The 15,650-nt window shown below is 38.9% G+C and overlaps 1 protein-coding gene across 1 annotated transcript; it reads right to left on the bottom strand.

Moving 5' to 3' along the window:
• Positions 1-8,949: 8,949 nt before the first annotated feature.
• On the bottom strand, positions 8,950-13,338 carry AMBN (ameloblastin). The gene is made up of 9 exons (XM_053461617.1): positions 13,285-13,338; positions 13,101-13,151; positions 12,766-12,813; positions 12,526-12,642; positions 12,117-12,368; positions 10,975-11,076; positions 10,833-10,877; positions 9,782-9,826; positions 8,950-9,465 (listed from the first exon to the last, which is right to left on the bottom strand). The coding sequence occupies exons 1-9, from the start codon at positions 13,336-13,338 to the stop codon at positions 8,950-8,952; spliced, it is 1,230 nt and encodes a 409-aa protein (XP_053317592.1).
• Between the last annotated feature and the right edge of the window lie 2,312 nt (positions 13,339-15,650).

Genomic DNA, 15,650 nt, shown 5'->3' with positions numbered 1-15,650 from the left:
GACAAAGAAACAAATAATAACAAAATATAAGAAACAAAATAAATAAGAAACAAAATAAAAGATATATAATGTTAAGTTTGGATTTGAACCTGTATTAAGGCTATAAAAAATCCAACTTAAAATAATAACAGAACAGTTAAAAATGATACATTACCTTAGATTTCTGTGTTATCTTCTCGAGTAGATATCAGAAGTGTTGATGACTATAAACTTGTATAATGTCCTTCCCTAGTCTGATTTCCACCTCAGCAGTTAAGAAGTGCTATTTGAACTGAACAAGACCAATCACCATTCCCAAAAGCCTTACTCGGGGCATTACAATGTTGTGAACGTCACAATAACAAATATGTTACAATCAGACTCTCCAAAGCAAATCTTCTATAATAGGTAATTAGTAGTCAGTGAATTTAGCTTAGAACAGTATGTTTCAGGGGTAGGAGAACAAATCAAACCGTTTTAGAACTCTGTATATCAGCATAAGTGTAATTAAGTAATAGTTTAGGCTTGCTTTCGTAAAGATGTACATGTAATTATATAACTACTTTTATATGGATTTATATATATATATGTATATATATATAGGTTAAGCTGTACCAGTCCAGTAGACACAATATAAAGCTTTCAACATGACAGACGTTACCACTTAAAACTAGTGATGTGGTTAGAGAAGGGGATTGAGGTGAGTGCGGTGTTATAAATTATGGGCCTGGGGGTGAAAATGAAAACTGTAGAGTGTTAAGAGATAACCAAAAGCCAAAACAAATAAACATAGGATAACCAATAAACACATTAGAAATGCTCTTATAATCACTATAAACACTATAAAAAGCCCTAAGGGGAAAATATTTAAATTTTGTGGATCCAAGAAGTTTCTCTTTGTAAAAGTTTATTAGTGCTGTCACCTCTTTTCAATTCTCATGAATTCAATTCCCATAAATTTGAAATTCTGAAGACCTCCCTTAGGACGAGTATTAAAATGCAACGGAACTTGGTGATCAACTTTTTTGGCTAAAATAAGACCCATGTGTTCTAAAATTCTACCTTTTAATGGTCTGGTGGTTTCTCCCACATAGTGAATACCACAACCACACGATATCATATAAACTACATGAGTAGTATTGCAATTGATGAATGTTTTTACTGGGAATGTATCACCAGAAGCTTTGGATTGGAACATAGTAGCACGGTCAAGAGCTCCAATGTCATTTTCAATCTTAATGAGGCTGTCATCTTAGCAATGTTTATCCTTAAACTTAAAAACTAAACTCTGTGTAAAATAGGTGTCCAAATCACTCTGATTTCTCTGTATGTGTAACACCCTGGTTAGGTATCAGGAGTAGGAACCCATTATGCAGGAGAAAGCTTGGAGACAATGAAGGGGCACCACTATGTGGTGAAACTGAGCCAGTTCAAAGGGTATTGGTGAAAGATTTAATCCAGGTCACACTCCAGGGGTCAAGGGCAGGCGGCAGCAGGGCCGGCCTTAGGGGTGTGCCACCTGTGCGGCTGCACAGGGCGCCATGGCAGCAGGGGACAAAGTTGGGGACAAAGTTGGCTCAGGCTGGGCTGTAATATGCGTGTAATCTGGGTGCTGATCAGGTTCTATGTGGGCAGTGTGAACACCAGGGCTTGCTTTGGGGTGTGCAACCTGTGATCTATGCCTGTAATTTAGGGGGTTATCTATACCTTTAATGCTGAGTTTATATGTGAATTCCAATTGATTTATACCTGCAAAGCTGGGTGTGTGATTGATCTGTATCTGGTACCCTCTGTTTCCATACATTATTATTGTTTACCTATAAATAGAGGCTTTGTATGTCTGTTTATTTGATCTATACCTTCAATGCTGAGTTAACATGTGATTTTCAATTGATCTATATCTGCTAAGCTAGTTTTTTGTGTTGATTCTGTTGATCTATACCTGATATGCTATGTTTCCATACATCATTTATGTATACCTGGAGGCTTCCCTTGCGGGACGCGGCCAGGACTGCACACTGACATCAGCGGCGGTCCCACTGACGTCGGTGGGCAGTCCCGCTGACATCGGGGGCGGTCCCGCTGAGGTCGGGAGTGTTCCCGCTGACGTCGGGGTAACACCCCCATGTAAATGAAAAAATGGGCGGGGAGAGGGGCGTGTCAAGACCCCGCGACCCGGAGGATTCAGGTCTTGACCCGGAGAACCGGAGGAGCAGCACTCACCCGGCAATCTCCGGGTCAAACCGGAGAGTTCCCAGGTATGAAAATAACATAATCTATGTAGGGTCACCATAGGACCAAACTTGCCCCAAAGGGTGAGCCCTGGGGTCAAAAACATCAGACTCCTAGGGCCCCATAAATAGGTTAGCATAGCTGGGGGCGAACTTGGTCCCCATGGCGGTGCCACACATCTGGAGATATAATTGTTGATCAAAATAAAAGTAGTTATGTGTTAAAATAAAATTGTCTGCTTCACACATAAAATCAATTCGTTTGGGATGCATATCCGATTGGGAGATGGTCAAACAAAGAGCTTGAATGCCTTGTTCATGATTAATGCATGTATATAGGGAACTGACATCTGCTGTGACCCATAGGAATATAGGTTCCCAAGATAATGATTCTCAGAAATGATATCAGTAGTGTTCTTTATATATGAAAATAGAGTGGTAACAAAGGTTTTTTAGATGAAGAGAACATCATGGTTTTTGATTGAGCTTCTGTGCAGGTTTATTCTGAGATATAGCTTAAGGCCAGTTTCTCCAATGTAGCACCTTTTTTACATGCTGAGCACTGTATCATTTACACAACGTTTGCAGCTGTGCACGAGTATGATTCCTTAATGGTATATTTTGTTGTTGTGGCTGACTGTGTTATTGTCACGTATACTATATTGCAGCAGGATTTGTTGCATTGTACAGTACTACTGTATATTTTTTTACATTGTGTGTATGTATGTATATATATATATATATATATATATATATATATATATATATAATTCTTTTCCTTTATTTTTGTGTCACTATAGTATTGTTCAAAAACTATTCTGTTTTTATCTTTTGGGTATTGTTTCAGTCTATTGAAAATAATTTTGAAAAGAGTGAATGCAATTCTTCAATATACATTGATGACTGACACATATACGTATCCACCTTTCTTAGGGTGAAGTTAAGAATTTGCTGTCCCGTAAATGTTTTTAAAAAATCTATAATTAGTGCAAACAGAACTACGGCATACTGTACCAGATAATTATTTTGTCTAAATGAGGACGAGATGCTGAGTCACTGAGAAACACACATTTGAAAACTTCAAAGCAGAGACAAAGGTTAAACTGCTCATTAAATAAACATGTATCTTAATTACTGATACTAAGGACCTCTATGCCCTTGATGTTAATTTTCATGTCTCACCTCTCTCGGAGTGCTATCATGTAGGTAAACACATGAAAGCAGACAGACCATTTGTTTTTGCAGTGTCTGTGTCTATTGATAGGTATTAATCTGCGCCGGACAAAATTTCCTTACCTAAAAATAAGAGAATTTGCATCAACTGGAAGGGAAAAAGTGCTGAGGAAGAGATGCATGGTGCTCAATCTTGGAATTAGATTCAAAAAGGGAAATTGAGGCGAGACAAAGAAATGTCTCCCTTTTCCATTTACCAATACAAAGCTCCAGAAAGCAGTATCTGATAATGTTTATGGCAATCATTATTATATAGTATTACTTATGGTACTTTAAGACCAGCAGGCAATAAATGATGAAAATGTGGCTGCCCGCTGGATAGACACTCTTACACCCACCCAGCGCGCATCCGTGTATATGCAGCCTTGCCACCGCCAGACACAGTCCTACCAGGCTTATACTCAGTTTGCCAGATGGTTACTCCACCTGCTTATACTCCTTGCAAGACTAAGAAGTGCTGTACAATTTTCCAGATCAAACTAAATAAATATTTTCTTTTTGCGCCGCCTTCAGTTTTTTGCTTTTATTTGTTTGAACCTTTTGGGATTTAATTCCCTGCTTATCTGAAATTATACTCCACCTAGCCATTTTTGTGAACTTCTGACAGTAGGCTACCTAGAGCTTCTAGGGTGTGTTGCTAAATTCAAGAGACAGGACTAGTCATGTATATGAGTGGGGCTAGCTAGATTTAATTGGGCATGGACAAGGTGGCACCCGGGCATGAAGTGAGCATCACCAAATGTTGTTCCCCTGCCTAAGAGTTAATTCAAAACTACCCAGCATACAATCTTGTTTTCTCCATCTTGTCCAGATGTGGAATGAGCTGGTTTTTCTATTGGGGGTGGACAGAGCTCTGAAAGGTATTTGTAGACCTCTGAACTAAATTCTTTAAAGAGACAGGTTAGTTTTTTCTCATCATTGTCATTCAATGAGGCAGCATTGAGATTAGAAAAAAGACCCATTGTTTCCTTGGGGTTTATTCACTAAAGGGAGAGTTTGAGGGTGTGCGGTGGTTATAAAATCTGTCACTGTTCATGGTTCATTCATGGAAGAAGTGTCTGGTTAGCCGAGTTAATCTTTGACTTGACTTATACTAGCCTATTAAATAGATCCAAATAAGTAAACTAAGTCCTCAAATGCTAATACGGTAATTCTAAATAATTGAACAGACCTACTTAGAAAGATATCACTTTTTTGTTCAATTGTGCCAGACAAAGGAAAAGTCTGTACAAGCATATCATATTGGTCTGAGCCACAAGTAAAGTTCTGATCCTAAATGCATTGCAAGTTTCCTCTGCACCATAGAACTAACCTCCCATGACCCACTTTCAGCATTCATGACCTCGGTGGAGGGTTGCAGTTATAATTTCTTTTAGTGTAGCTAGACTGCTTCCTTGCCAGTGCAGACAGCCTGCAAGAGAGCTACAGCTTTCAACCAGCCTTCAGGGCCTACTGGGAGCACATGCAACTATTTCCTAAGGCCTTAGGTCTCCCATATCTGATGATTCCTTCAGCAAGACCTCCACAGGGCAAAGAGTGACACCACAGGCCCTGCCACAGTGGTTTAACCATAGGGGTCCTGTTTCTTGGTACCGGTTCAAAATTGTTTACAAAGGGCACGTCCAACCTGGAATGCACTGACCCTTTCTAAACAATGTTGAACTGGCATGGGGAAACAGGAATGTAACTGGGTTTACGTTACCTCATGTGTCCCTGCGGTGAAACCAAGGCTGCCTTCATAGTGTGCAAGCAACCTGAGAGAAAGCTGCTGGAGAAGTAAGCGAGAGCTGGCATATGTGTTTGTATATATGTATGTATGTGTAATTTTGTGTGTGAGCATGAATGTATAATTGTGTGTGAGCATGGATGTGTAATTGTATGTTTGTGTGTGAGCATGGATGTGTAATGTGTGTGTGTGAGCATGTATGTATAAGTGGGGTGAGATAGAGTGTGTGTTAAAATAAATGTGTACATGTGTGTTAGTGAATATGAGTAAGTGTGTGTAATTTATAAATGTTGGAAGGGGGGCAAAAGGCAAAGAAGCCACAGACAAGTTGTTTGGGAGCAATTATGGCACAGACCAGATGTTGAAGTTAGGCTGCAGCCTAGTGGGCTTCGAAGGCCCCTAAATTCCGCCCATCCCAGACAAGACTTGAACTCTTCTTCAATGCAGCAGGCCTTGCAGCTCTTCAGCTTCTCTAACAATGGACAACGGGGGTGTCCCATGCAGTGGACACCCTCCGGCAGTCAGGAACATCCTGTCCCAAACTTAATGAGCACAAAATACATCCTCTCACAATCTTATTTCTCCTACGCCACAGTGATTTGTAGGCAACTGAGAGGGGGTTTGCTCCTTGTTGCAGGTTGGTCCTACTGCATTTCCTGTGGGAGGTTTTAGGGGTACACTGTCTAGTTCGGTAGAGATAGTGAGGCCAGAATTCAGTAGTCTGGTTAGACTCAGTCTTTTGCATTCTCAAACTTGAGGCCGTGCTGAGTGTTTGGAAGTTTGCTTACGGGCTGTTGGTACAGAACGGCAGGGTACAAGCTCTGTGGGAGTGTTACCTGAAGGGAATAATGCAGCAGGGCCAGGTTAGTGGTTCTTTCACTCAAGCAGGTGGTACAAAGGCTTCCAAAGAGACACAGGAGAGAATTTGTAAGGCAGAGTGTATGTTTGTCTTTGCTCTTGAAAAGTCCAATTTTTCTAAAGAGAGTGAAAAAGAGAAGGATGAAGTGGTATCAGTTGGTTTCGTGGACCTCTTCAGATTGACTGTGTAATAGGGGAAATTGTTCCTGACATTTGTTCATTGTTATTTTGTTACATAGATGGTACTGGGGAGACAAATATAACTTATAGGGGCTTGGCATGACAGTTTAGGCAATGCAAGGGAATTCAACCTAGCATTAGATGGGATCATAAGGATATTGTCTCGTGGCTTTGTGTTATGGCCCCCGTTCTCAGGACGAGGCTTTGCAAGTGAGTTCCATGTGTGTGTCTGGGTATGTGACTATGTGTTTGTGTCTTGGTATGTCAGTGTAAGTGTGTGTGTGAGATATTGAGAGGGCAGTGGAAAAAAGAGTTTTATGTTAGTATGTGTATTCCAGTTGCTGATTTCTTATTCTTACTTTGAAACTTTTAGTTTGTTTCTCGACTGAGTTACATTCTTGCCATCAGTGGTTTGCTATCAAGATGATTTTCATTTTGGCAGGCCTGCTGACTTGCAGATACACTATATGGGCAAATGTATTGGGACACCTGAATATTTACACCAACAGGGACTTTTATCACATTGCATTTTAAATACATTCTAAAGACATTAATATGTATTTGGTCCCCTCTCCTTTGTAGCTATAACAGCTTCCACTCTTCTGGGAAGTCTTTCCACAAGATTTTGTTTTTTTGTGCCCATTCATTCAGTACAGCATTTGTGAGGTCAGGCTTTGATGTTGGACGAGAAGGCCTGGCTTGCAATCTCTGTTGAGGTTCATCCCAAAGGTGTTGGAGTTGAGGTCAGGGCTGTGTGCAGGCCAGTCAAGTTGTTACACACCAAACACATCCAACCAATGTCTTTATGGGCCTTGCTTTGTGCACTGAGGTGCAGTCATGCTGGAATAGAAAATGGCCTTCCCTAAAGTGGAAGTATTATTCAAAATGTCTTGGTATGCTGAAGGGGACACAGGAGTTGGAGAAGAGTTGTACACCATGGTATTGATTTCTACTACATGGTCTATCTATGGCCATGGGAGGTCTCAGTGGGAAGAACTTTTGGCGTGGGCTTGGAGTCTGTCCGGTAGGAAGGAGGTAGTGATGGTATTGTGGTGGTTTATTAGTTCAGAAGTTGCTGCTGGGACTTCGGTGCCCATTTTTAATTGGACGTTTTCTGCACTGGCATTCTATTGGCTGGTTTTACAGATCTTACTACACATTTTTGGTATCTTAGGTGGTAAAGGTGTTTAAAGTTTTTTTGGGGCATCCTGTATTGGGGAGTTAGCCCCAATATGGTAAGTTTTGGGGATATTTAATTAAGTGTGTTTGCCTGGAAAAACATGAGGTGGGAATCATTGTTTGGAAAATTAAGGCAGACAAGGAGGGAAGGGACCTTAAGTGTCTCTTGTTTACTCTTAGGGGTAGCGATAGTTGCCTCATGCTTTGCCTTCAGGTCTTTATAAGGATGCACCCTAGAGTAGAGAGCTCACTGTTAGTCCATAGGGATTTGGTTTGGACCTGGCAAAGGTTAGATGTCACCAGATTAGGGGTTTGAGATGAAGAAATGTGTTACAGGAGGTGGCTCATTGTTCCAAGATCAGATCCCCTCCAAATGTTTTGCTATTACATGCCAATGGGATAGATTAATGGAGTAGTCAAGCACCTCCCCTGTAGCATAGAGTCCCTGTCTTTAGGATAGGTAGGTTGAGCAGTCAGGTTAGCCCAGCTGGAGTGAGGGCAACCTAGGATGGAGTGGCTTAATTTGGAGCACTATGGACCATGTTGTGCTTAAGTAACAGGGCTGTACCCCAGAAGGGGGATCGTGACAGGTGCCGATGTCTTCTGGTTGGCTATATGTGTAAACTTGAATTGTTACATGGAATTTATATAGTGGAATTTGCTATATGCTAAGCAATCAACCATTGTCATGTATAAATACCCAATCATATTTGCATTACTTATGTTGTATGTACTTATAGATGAGTAGTCTATTTCATAAAAATGTAAACCAATGAATAAAAATATAACTCAACATTATGTAACACTCTTTTTTATTAAGTCAAACATAACTAAATGCAGAAGCAGATACAGTTATTCTCACATATATAAGGAAATCTATAGATAGAAAACAGAATTCTCACAATTACATACAACATCTCACCCACATTTATATAATGCATGAAGCTCAATAAATAGCTAATACAACTTATCTCCTTGGTCATTTTGAAAATTACCAATAAACTACATGGTATTAAATAATATTTTATGTTGGGGAACAAGAAGCTGCCTTCTTACCTATCAGGCCAATGTTAATTGTTGTATACCTTCTTTTTCAAACACCTATCTTTCTCAACTGATAATTAGACCATTTTTTAACATGATCAGCCAAAGTCATATTACAAACAACTAAGCAAAATGGAAGATCTTCGTGGACTCATTCAGAAGATACTGATTGCTCGTCAGCCTTGTCATTAGAACCCACCCTGATGTTTGTATATGGGCCAAAATAACTAAATCAATAAATGGTAAAAATGCAATGTGTTTATATTTTTGATATCACCAACAAATAGTTTTCACAACATTGCTAGTGACTTTATGAATAAAGTGATAATATCTCATGATGATGGAATAATGTATAATAGTTACCGTGGGGTATAAACAACTTGATAACTAAATGCTTATGCTACATATTTTAATAATGTATAACTTGATGTCAGCTAACTTATATAATGTCAATTGTAAAAAGAGAACACCAATTAGTACTTAGAAGCAGTTTTGGCTTTGCTTAAACTCTATGCACATTCAGGGTTCCTGGAAATAATGATTTTGCAGATGGACATCATTTGGTAATATTGGTGTGTCAATAGCATTATTTGCAGGGGTGACTTCCATATTCATGGCAGGTTCTTTCTGGAAGCCATAGGGTATTGTTTCATCGCCATAAGGTGAGAAGCCTACACCTGTATCATGGTTTAACTGTATTGCATTTGGTGGGGTGACATCTGGTGAGAATTTACTTTGACCTAATGGACTAAAGGCAGAGTTAGGTACATTAATATTAGGGAATACCATAGCTTCTCCTTGTCCTGTTGGGTTCCCCTCCAAACCTGGCACTGGTGGATTCAAACTAACAGCTGTTGGGCTGCCGATTGGGCCCTGAGCAGCTCCCTGACCCATAGGCTTCCCTCCTGCTGCTGGAGAGTCATCTTCTACTGTAAAGTCTCCTTGAAGGGCTGGGTTCTGTGGAAGTCCAGGCCCCATTCCTAGAACTCCTGGATAGAAGGCTTTAAAAGCATGTGCAGCCCCAACATGGCTACCCTGCAATCAACAAAGTAGAAAGATTACACCATAATGTTCTATTACATTTATGTGATTTTTATGTGAATTAATGTGTAATGCAATGTTACTAAATCTACTTGCTCTTTACCAATGGCAGCCTACCCTGCATTTGGCCCTTAAGTTTCCTAAATTCCCCTAATGGTAGTTTCAATGTAAATATAGATAGCAGTGCTATTGACATTTATGTACCTCTATGAATTTTGTGCCAAACGTTGAAACAATTTATTTCCTCTGTTAATTATGTCTGTGGAGTTTTGTACTAAATAATTTCAAATAATAACTTCAAACTGCTTACCTGCATTTCCTCAGAGCTCATTACCCCAAGTCGTGCTGGAGGTCCCTGTAGGAGAAAGTTATAACCATAAACTCTCTACTCCAGGCGAACCAATGAACTAGGAGGATTCACCCCTGAATCTTATAGTTTCTACACCAATTCTGGGATCTCAAATGAATATACAAATTCTCACACAGCCCAGAGCTGGCTCTTTGTATTGTAATAATATTACACAGGCAACCTAATATGTACTTGTTTCACTAGTATATCACTGACATCCCTGCATGGATGCAGGTGATTTATCCCTGAATATACTTACCTCCTGATAATGACTGGTGTTAGATCCATTTAGTTATTATCATTAGTAAGTCACAACTTTGTAGGCAGCATATAAGAAATGCTGTGTGTAACAATGGTATCCATGCACAAAGTTAATGGTTATGGTTACACACTTTTGCCTCCCTCAGCTCCATAAAAAGTTGGCTCTGGGCAAGTGATTATTCTGCCGTATGAAAACATCAGCCCGAGAGACATTGTTATTGGTTAATCTATTAATAAGAGTCAGGGTTCTTTGTTTCAATAAACACCCTTTTGGAGAACTGTAATAAGTTGTGTTGTGCTATGATTAAATTAGCATTGTTGTTGCAGTAAATTGTGCTGAGTATAACTCAGAAGTAGAGTGTGGAAGCCTATATCATTACAGTAATAATGTACTACAACAAAACTTTTTTTTAGCTTTGTAATTTTGTCCGTAAAGAGAAAACTTCTATATTGTTATATGGAGCCTGAATAGAGTCTTAAGAAGGTAATGCATTATAAAAAAAAAAAATACTTTGATGTTGGATTCCTTTTAAAAGAGATGGATAATACACAGAGATAGTCTGCCCACTTATTGGGTAATGCCATGATATCTATTGTGACTATTGAAATGTTGGTGAATACGCTGCAGGTAATCCAAATGATTTATTATCCAATGCTCTCATGTCCTCATACACTGTTGTAGTGGGCCCTCACGGGAGGCCTTTGCTTTTGTTAGAACGCTTCTTACAACAATTTCATTCTGATAACTTACCCCAGCTCCTCCACCATACTGCATAAAGACCAGGCCAGGGTATGGCTACAAAAATAAATGAATTAATACATGTTATATAGGTACCTACTCTTATAGGTAAATGTTTGCTTTTAATAAACTTAACTACTGAACAGAGGTCTACCTGCTGCTGTTGCACCCCTGGGACTGCTGCTGGAATTCCTAGGTCTGGAACAGTTTCTCCTCCCGCACCTTGTTGTAATAATTTGTTCATTATTGTCTGGTACTGGAAAATAAAATAAAATAAAGAAATGTGGCTTTGGCATGGTCTTATGAGTCATTTAAAATAGCTGGTTACCTACTGTGTTCAATTAAACCCTTCTATAACTAAATGCACCATTAAAAAACCATTCATGGTACTGTGGACAAAATTCTTCTCAGAAATAATTGTTTCATTCAACATTTTTCAGGGAATGGCCATGTGACAGCAAAGTACGCACTGATGATCTATTCTCTTGTAAGTTAAAAATGCTTCTTAAAAATGTCCGTGTTGTTTTTACAAGATTAAACCTCTTAAAGAAAGAATCCAATGACAAGCCTGCTAAGGTTTCTTTACCTTACATCTAGAGACCTCAGTTATGTGTTTGACTAAGTAGGGCAGCACCTACTATTCTATACTATGCAGCTATGAAAGATGTGAGGCAATCAGTTCCTTAAAACAGCTTGATGACTTGATGCACAGTAGGATTTTCTCACCAAAAAGGAAAACATTTCATTTATTCTAGAAATAGAAACCAGCAAAGTAGAAGTAAACAGGCTCTATCTTGCAACAAACTTTTTCAGATGTAGGCCACTTGATTGCCTGCGAAGAACAGCCGAATTTCACTATCAAAAGGCTAATGCATCTGCTGAAACATGTGCATTGGGGATAGGCTACATCTTTTGTATATCTGCATGTCCAATGAAGCTGGCTGCTATTTTGGGCCTGGAGGATCATTGTGACTGAAGCCAGGCCCATAAACTGGTTACTTTGCTGTTAGTATTTTATCGGAAACCCTAAGAGTAACAACTAAGATACAGGTTGTAGTATTTAGCATGTGTTATAATGTTGATACCTATTTTGATTTGGGCCCTTACCAACAATTTACAAATATCAGTACACATACAAAGGCCCAAGAACCAGCTCAAATGCCCAAATGATAAAAAATACAAAACAGCTACATTTTAAAGATAAATATGTTTACATCTAGTTACTAAATTCATTAACATGCTATTGGTGAGGTAATTTTTTAAAGAATGGTATCTTTATAATGCGCCAATGATTACCATATACAATGCTACCGTTTGGATTTGACCATCTGCTGGTGTCTCTCTTTGAGGAGTTAGTGTAGAGTCTGCTTGTTGCAGATTTGGAAAACCCATGGGCAGAAAAGGCTGGTGCAGAAGCTGTTCTGCTTTGGAAGGAGGAGATGGCGGCTCTTGTGGAACATTCTGAGCATCTTGAGTTGGATTCTGTGGTTGAGGTGGTGCCTGTGCTCCCGGCAAAGGTGGAGGATGTATAGGTAAGGCATATTCAAACTAAAATTAAGCAAGAAGAATTGGCACAGTGAATGAGTAACAAAATAAACTGTAAGTAAAAATATGTGTAATGAATCACAGTTGAAAAAGTGATTTCAGTTTTTAAAGACTAAAATCTCATTCACTTGGTCTATATATACAGGTCATAATCTATTACCTGCTGATTGTCAAGAAGCTGTGGCTGTTGATGAAGCCATGGATATGAGGAATGTGGCGGAAGGAGACCATGCAGCCATAATACTGAATAGGGATCATTATATCCAAACCTTGAAAGCTGGACATATTACATTTTAAAACATAGGATCAACATATATGTCCAAAAGTCTAAAGTAAAAAATGTTTTCGTGTTTATCACAATACATAACCAAATAAAGTACGTCACAAACAATTACATTACCTGGGGGAGTGCTGTCAGTTGATTAGCTGCTTGGAGGTTTCTCATACTCTAAGGATTTTAAATAGATAACATAAAAAGATATAGTTTAAATATTGAAAATAATTGAAATGTACATGTTGCTATTTCTCTGTGTTTTCAGGTTGCAAGGTTGTGTGCAATTTCTACTTCTTAGAAATTATGATTTTTGCCTCTCTTAATAATGTTACATTTTCTCGATATACACTAGACTGATTGCCTTCCTTCTCCATTGTTCCTCTATCATTAAATAGTGTCCAGCCTCTCAGCATTTACCCCTGATAAGCAATGTTGCCATATGTTAAAATTCAGGCATTTACCTCAAGGCTCACGCTGGCCAAGCCATGTGTCCCAGGTACCTGAGGTTGCATCTAAGGAATAAAAAAATATGTTGAATCCCACTAATTGTTGTTGCGCTTTTGTGCATCTATCCATTTATTACACTATAAGTTATCATGCAGAAAATATTTTTGGCAAGTTTTAACTGTGGACATTAAGACTTACCGGGTAGGCGATGACTGAACCCAGCAGGCAGAGAGTCAACAGAATTTCTTCCATCGTTCACAGCAGATTCTAAAAAGGAAAAATAAAACACATTGCTTGTAAGCTTACAGGGGATTGAACTGTAGATTGCTTACAAACATGACAAAAATCCATGTTGGCACGCAAAGAAACCAACTCCACATATGATTTTCAGAAGAACTTGCCTTGGATTTCTTCTTCAGCTCACTTAAGATAGTGAGAACCTGTGTGTTTTCAAGAAGTTCAAATCTGTTGAGCTTTATTCTTTGGATAAAATTTAAGTAACGTTTGAGTCTCCATACAGCCAATCACAAGCAAGACACCTATAAACCTTTATGTAATTAGTTTAGTGGATTTTCCTGCATACAAAGCATTTCACACAATCTTATTAGCTTTAATTGCACATTGAAATCTGTATAAACACAATTTTCTCCTTGTAATGTGCATTTTTAAAGTCCATAATTTTGAAAGAAGAAACAAAACATTTTTTTTTAGTTTTAACAAGTTTATATGTATGTGTTATATATATATTTTATATATAAAGCTAAAAAATGTCTTTTTTTAAACATATCTTAACATGTAACATGTAAAATACAACAAAACTAAATGTAAATGTCATTATGTATTCTCCCTTGCAATTTATGGAAATGTCACATTAACAAGTGTAATTGTTAAGAGTTTTAGTGTATTTTTTATCGGTCTGAAATTCCCGATTGTTGAGTAATTATTATCTACATGAACATAGGGCAGGCACTGGTAGACAGAGACATCCAGGCACTGGATTGTCATTGGTGAGACAGAATTTTAGGTCACATCCCTGATCAGCTTCAGGGCCGCTGCTACCTGCCCCATTAATTCCCATTCCCAATGCCCTGTTTAGCTATTAATAATTACTTATGGTGCAAATTCATTTTGTGTGCTACAAAAATAGCCTTTGCAGGTAGTATAAATGTATTACTGAAATACGACCCATGGATGGTATTGCAAGAACAAAACACACTGCACATGCCCAGACCAGTGCCGTGGCCTGCCTGCCTGATTTGTGAACAATATTTTTTTATTTATTTTGTGTTTTACAAAAATATGAGGCTTTGTTAGGTGTGTTACTGAAACACAACTCGGTAACAGTATTGACACAGAAATGACACACTGCACTTCTAACTCTCATCTGTTTCTGGCTGCTATTGAGTTAAAATGGCATCAGTAAGCTTATATGTCTACACAAAAGAAAAGAGACTCCACAACAGGGCTGGACTGGCCTACCGAATAACCGGGAGATTTTCTAGTGGGCAAGCTGGTCCAGGGGTCATTCAAGCCACGCTGGGGCCGTACTGATGTCTATGCTGCCTGACGGCCGCCTAAAAAGGGCAACAGGTTACAGCTTTGGCTCCTGCACAATGTGCGAGGAAAAGTTTCCTTACACAGTGTGTTAAAGGGGTGCAGGAGGTTAAATGATCGATGGAATAAATGAGTGAAGTGTTTACTAAGAAATGGCACAGACAGGTTGTTTAGGGGCAGAGATGGCAAAGGTAGGATGTTTAGTGGCAGTGACAAGCTGTTTGGGGACAAAGATGGCACAGACAAGTTTTAGGAACAGATGGCACAGACAAGCTGTTTGGGGGCACATGTGGCACTGTGGGATATGTTGCTTGCAAAGTCAGGGCAATTTTCACACTGGGGCCCTGATGTTTCTAGTTACACCCCTGGTGTGGCGTGTGGGCAAATGAGCTTGACCACGAAATCAAATATTTGTGGCTAGTGTCCAAATATTTCCAGGGCTGCTTTTCATTTCCAGTCCAGCCCTGCTCCACAGCCATAATCATTGAAACAGTCCCTTCACTTCATGCTACGATTGTTTTGGCTTCTTCTATCAATCACTTATTCTGTACCCTTCTAGACACAGTCCCTTCCACTCTCCCTGCTGAAAGAGCACCAAACGAATATTAACGAATATTCAGAGTTAACTTTGTTTTAACTTGTTTTTTTTGGTGGTCCCTTCTCATTTTTGGAGATTTGTACAAATGCACAATTTAGGCAAAATTTGTTAAAAATTATTTTTGTACAAGTTCAAATACACAAGTCTAGTCAATGGCTCATCTGCCTCACAAACAGTTAGACACACAAGAGCCCTGTCATCTAGTGGATTAATTTGGTTTCTGTTTAACAGACATAGTCTGGCAAGTTTATCATGATCATATGACTGAGTTCTGAGACATAATAATAATATGTTATTTTTGGTCAGGTTAATCTGGATACTTAATAATATTTAATCATGTGCAGTTAGTATTTTCATTACTAAGCAGTCTTGTTGGTAATTACCAATTTGTAATACAAAATTAACTTGAAAT

The sequence above is a fragment of the Spea bombifrons genome, chromosome 1 (assembly GCF_027358695.1).
Source record: "Spea bombifrons isolate aSpeBom1 chromosome 1, aSpeBom1.2.pri, whole genome shotgun sequence".
In the NCBI taxonomy this organism is placed as follows: Eukaryota; Metazoa; Chordata; class Amphibia; order Anura; family Pelobatidae; genus Spea; species Spea bombifrons.
This window is presented reverse-complemented; position numbering and strand designations above follow the sequence as displayed.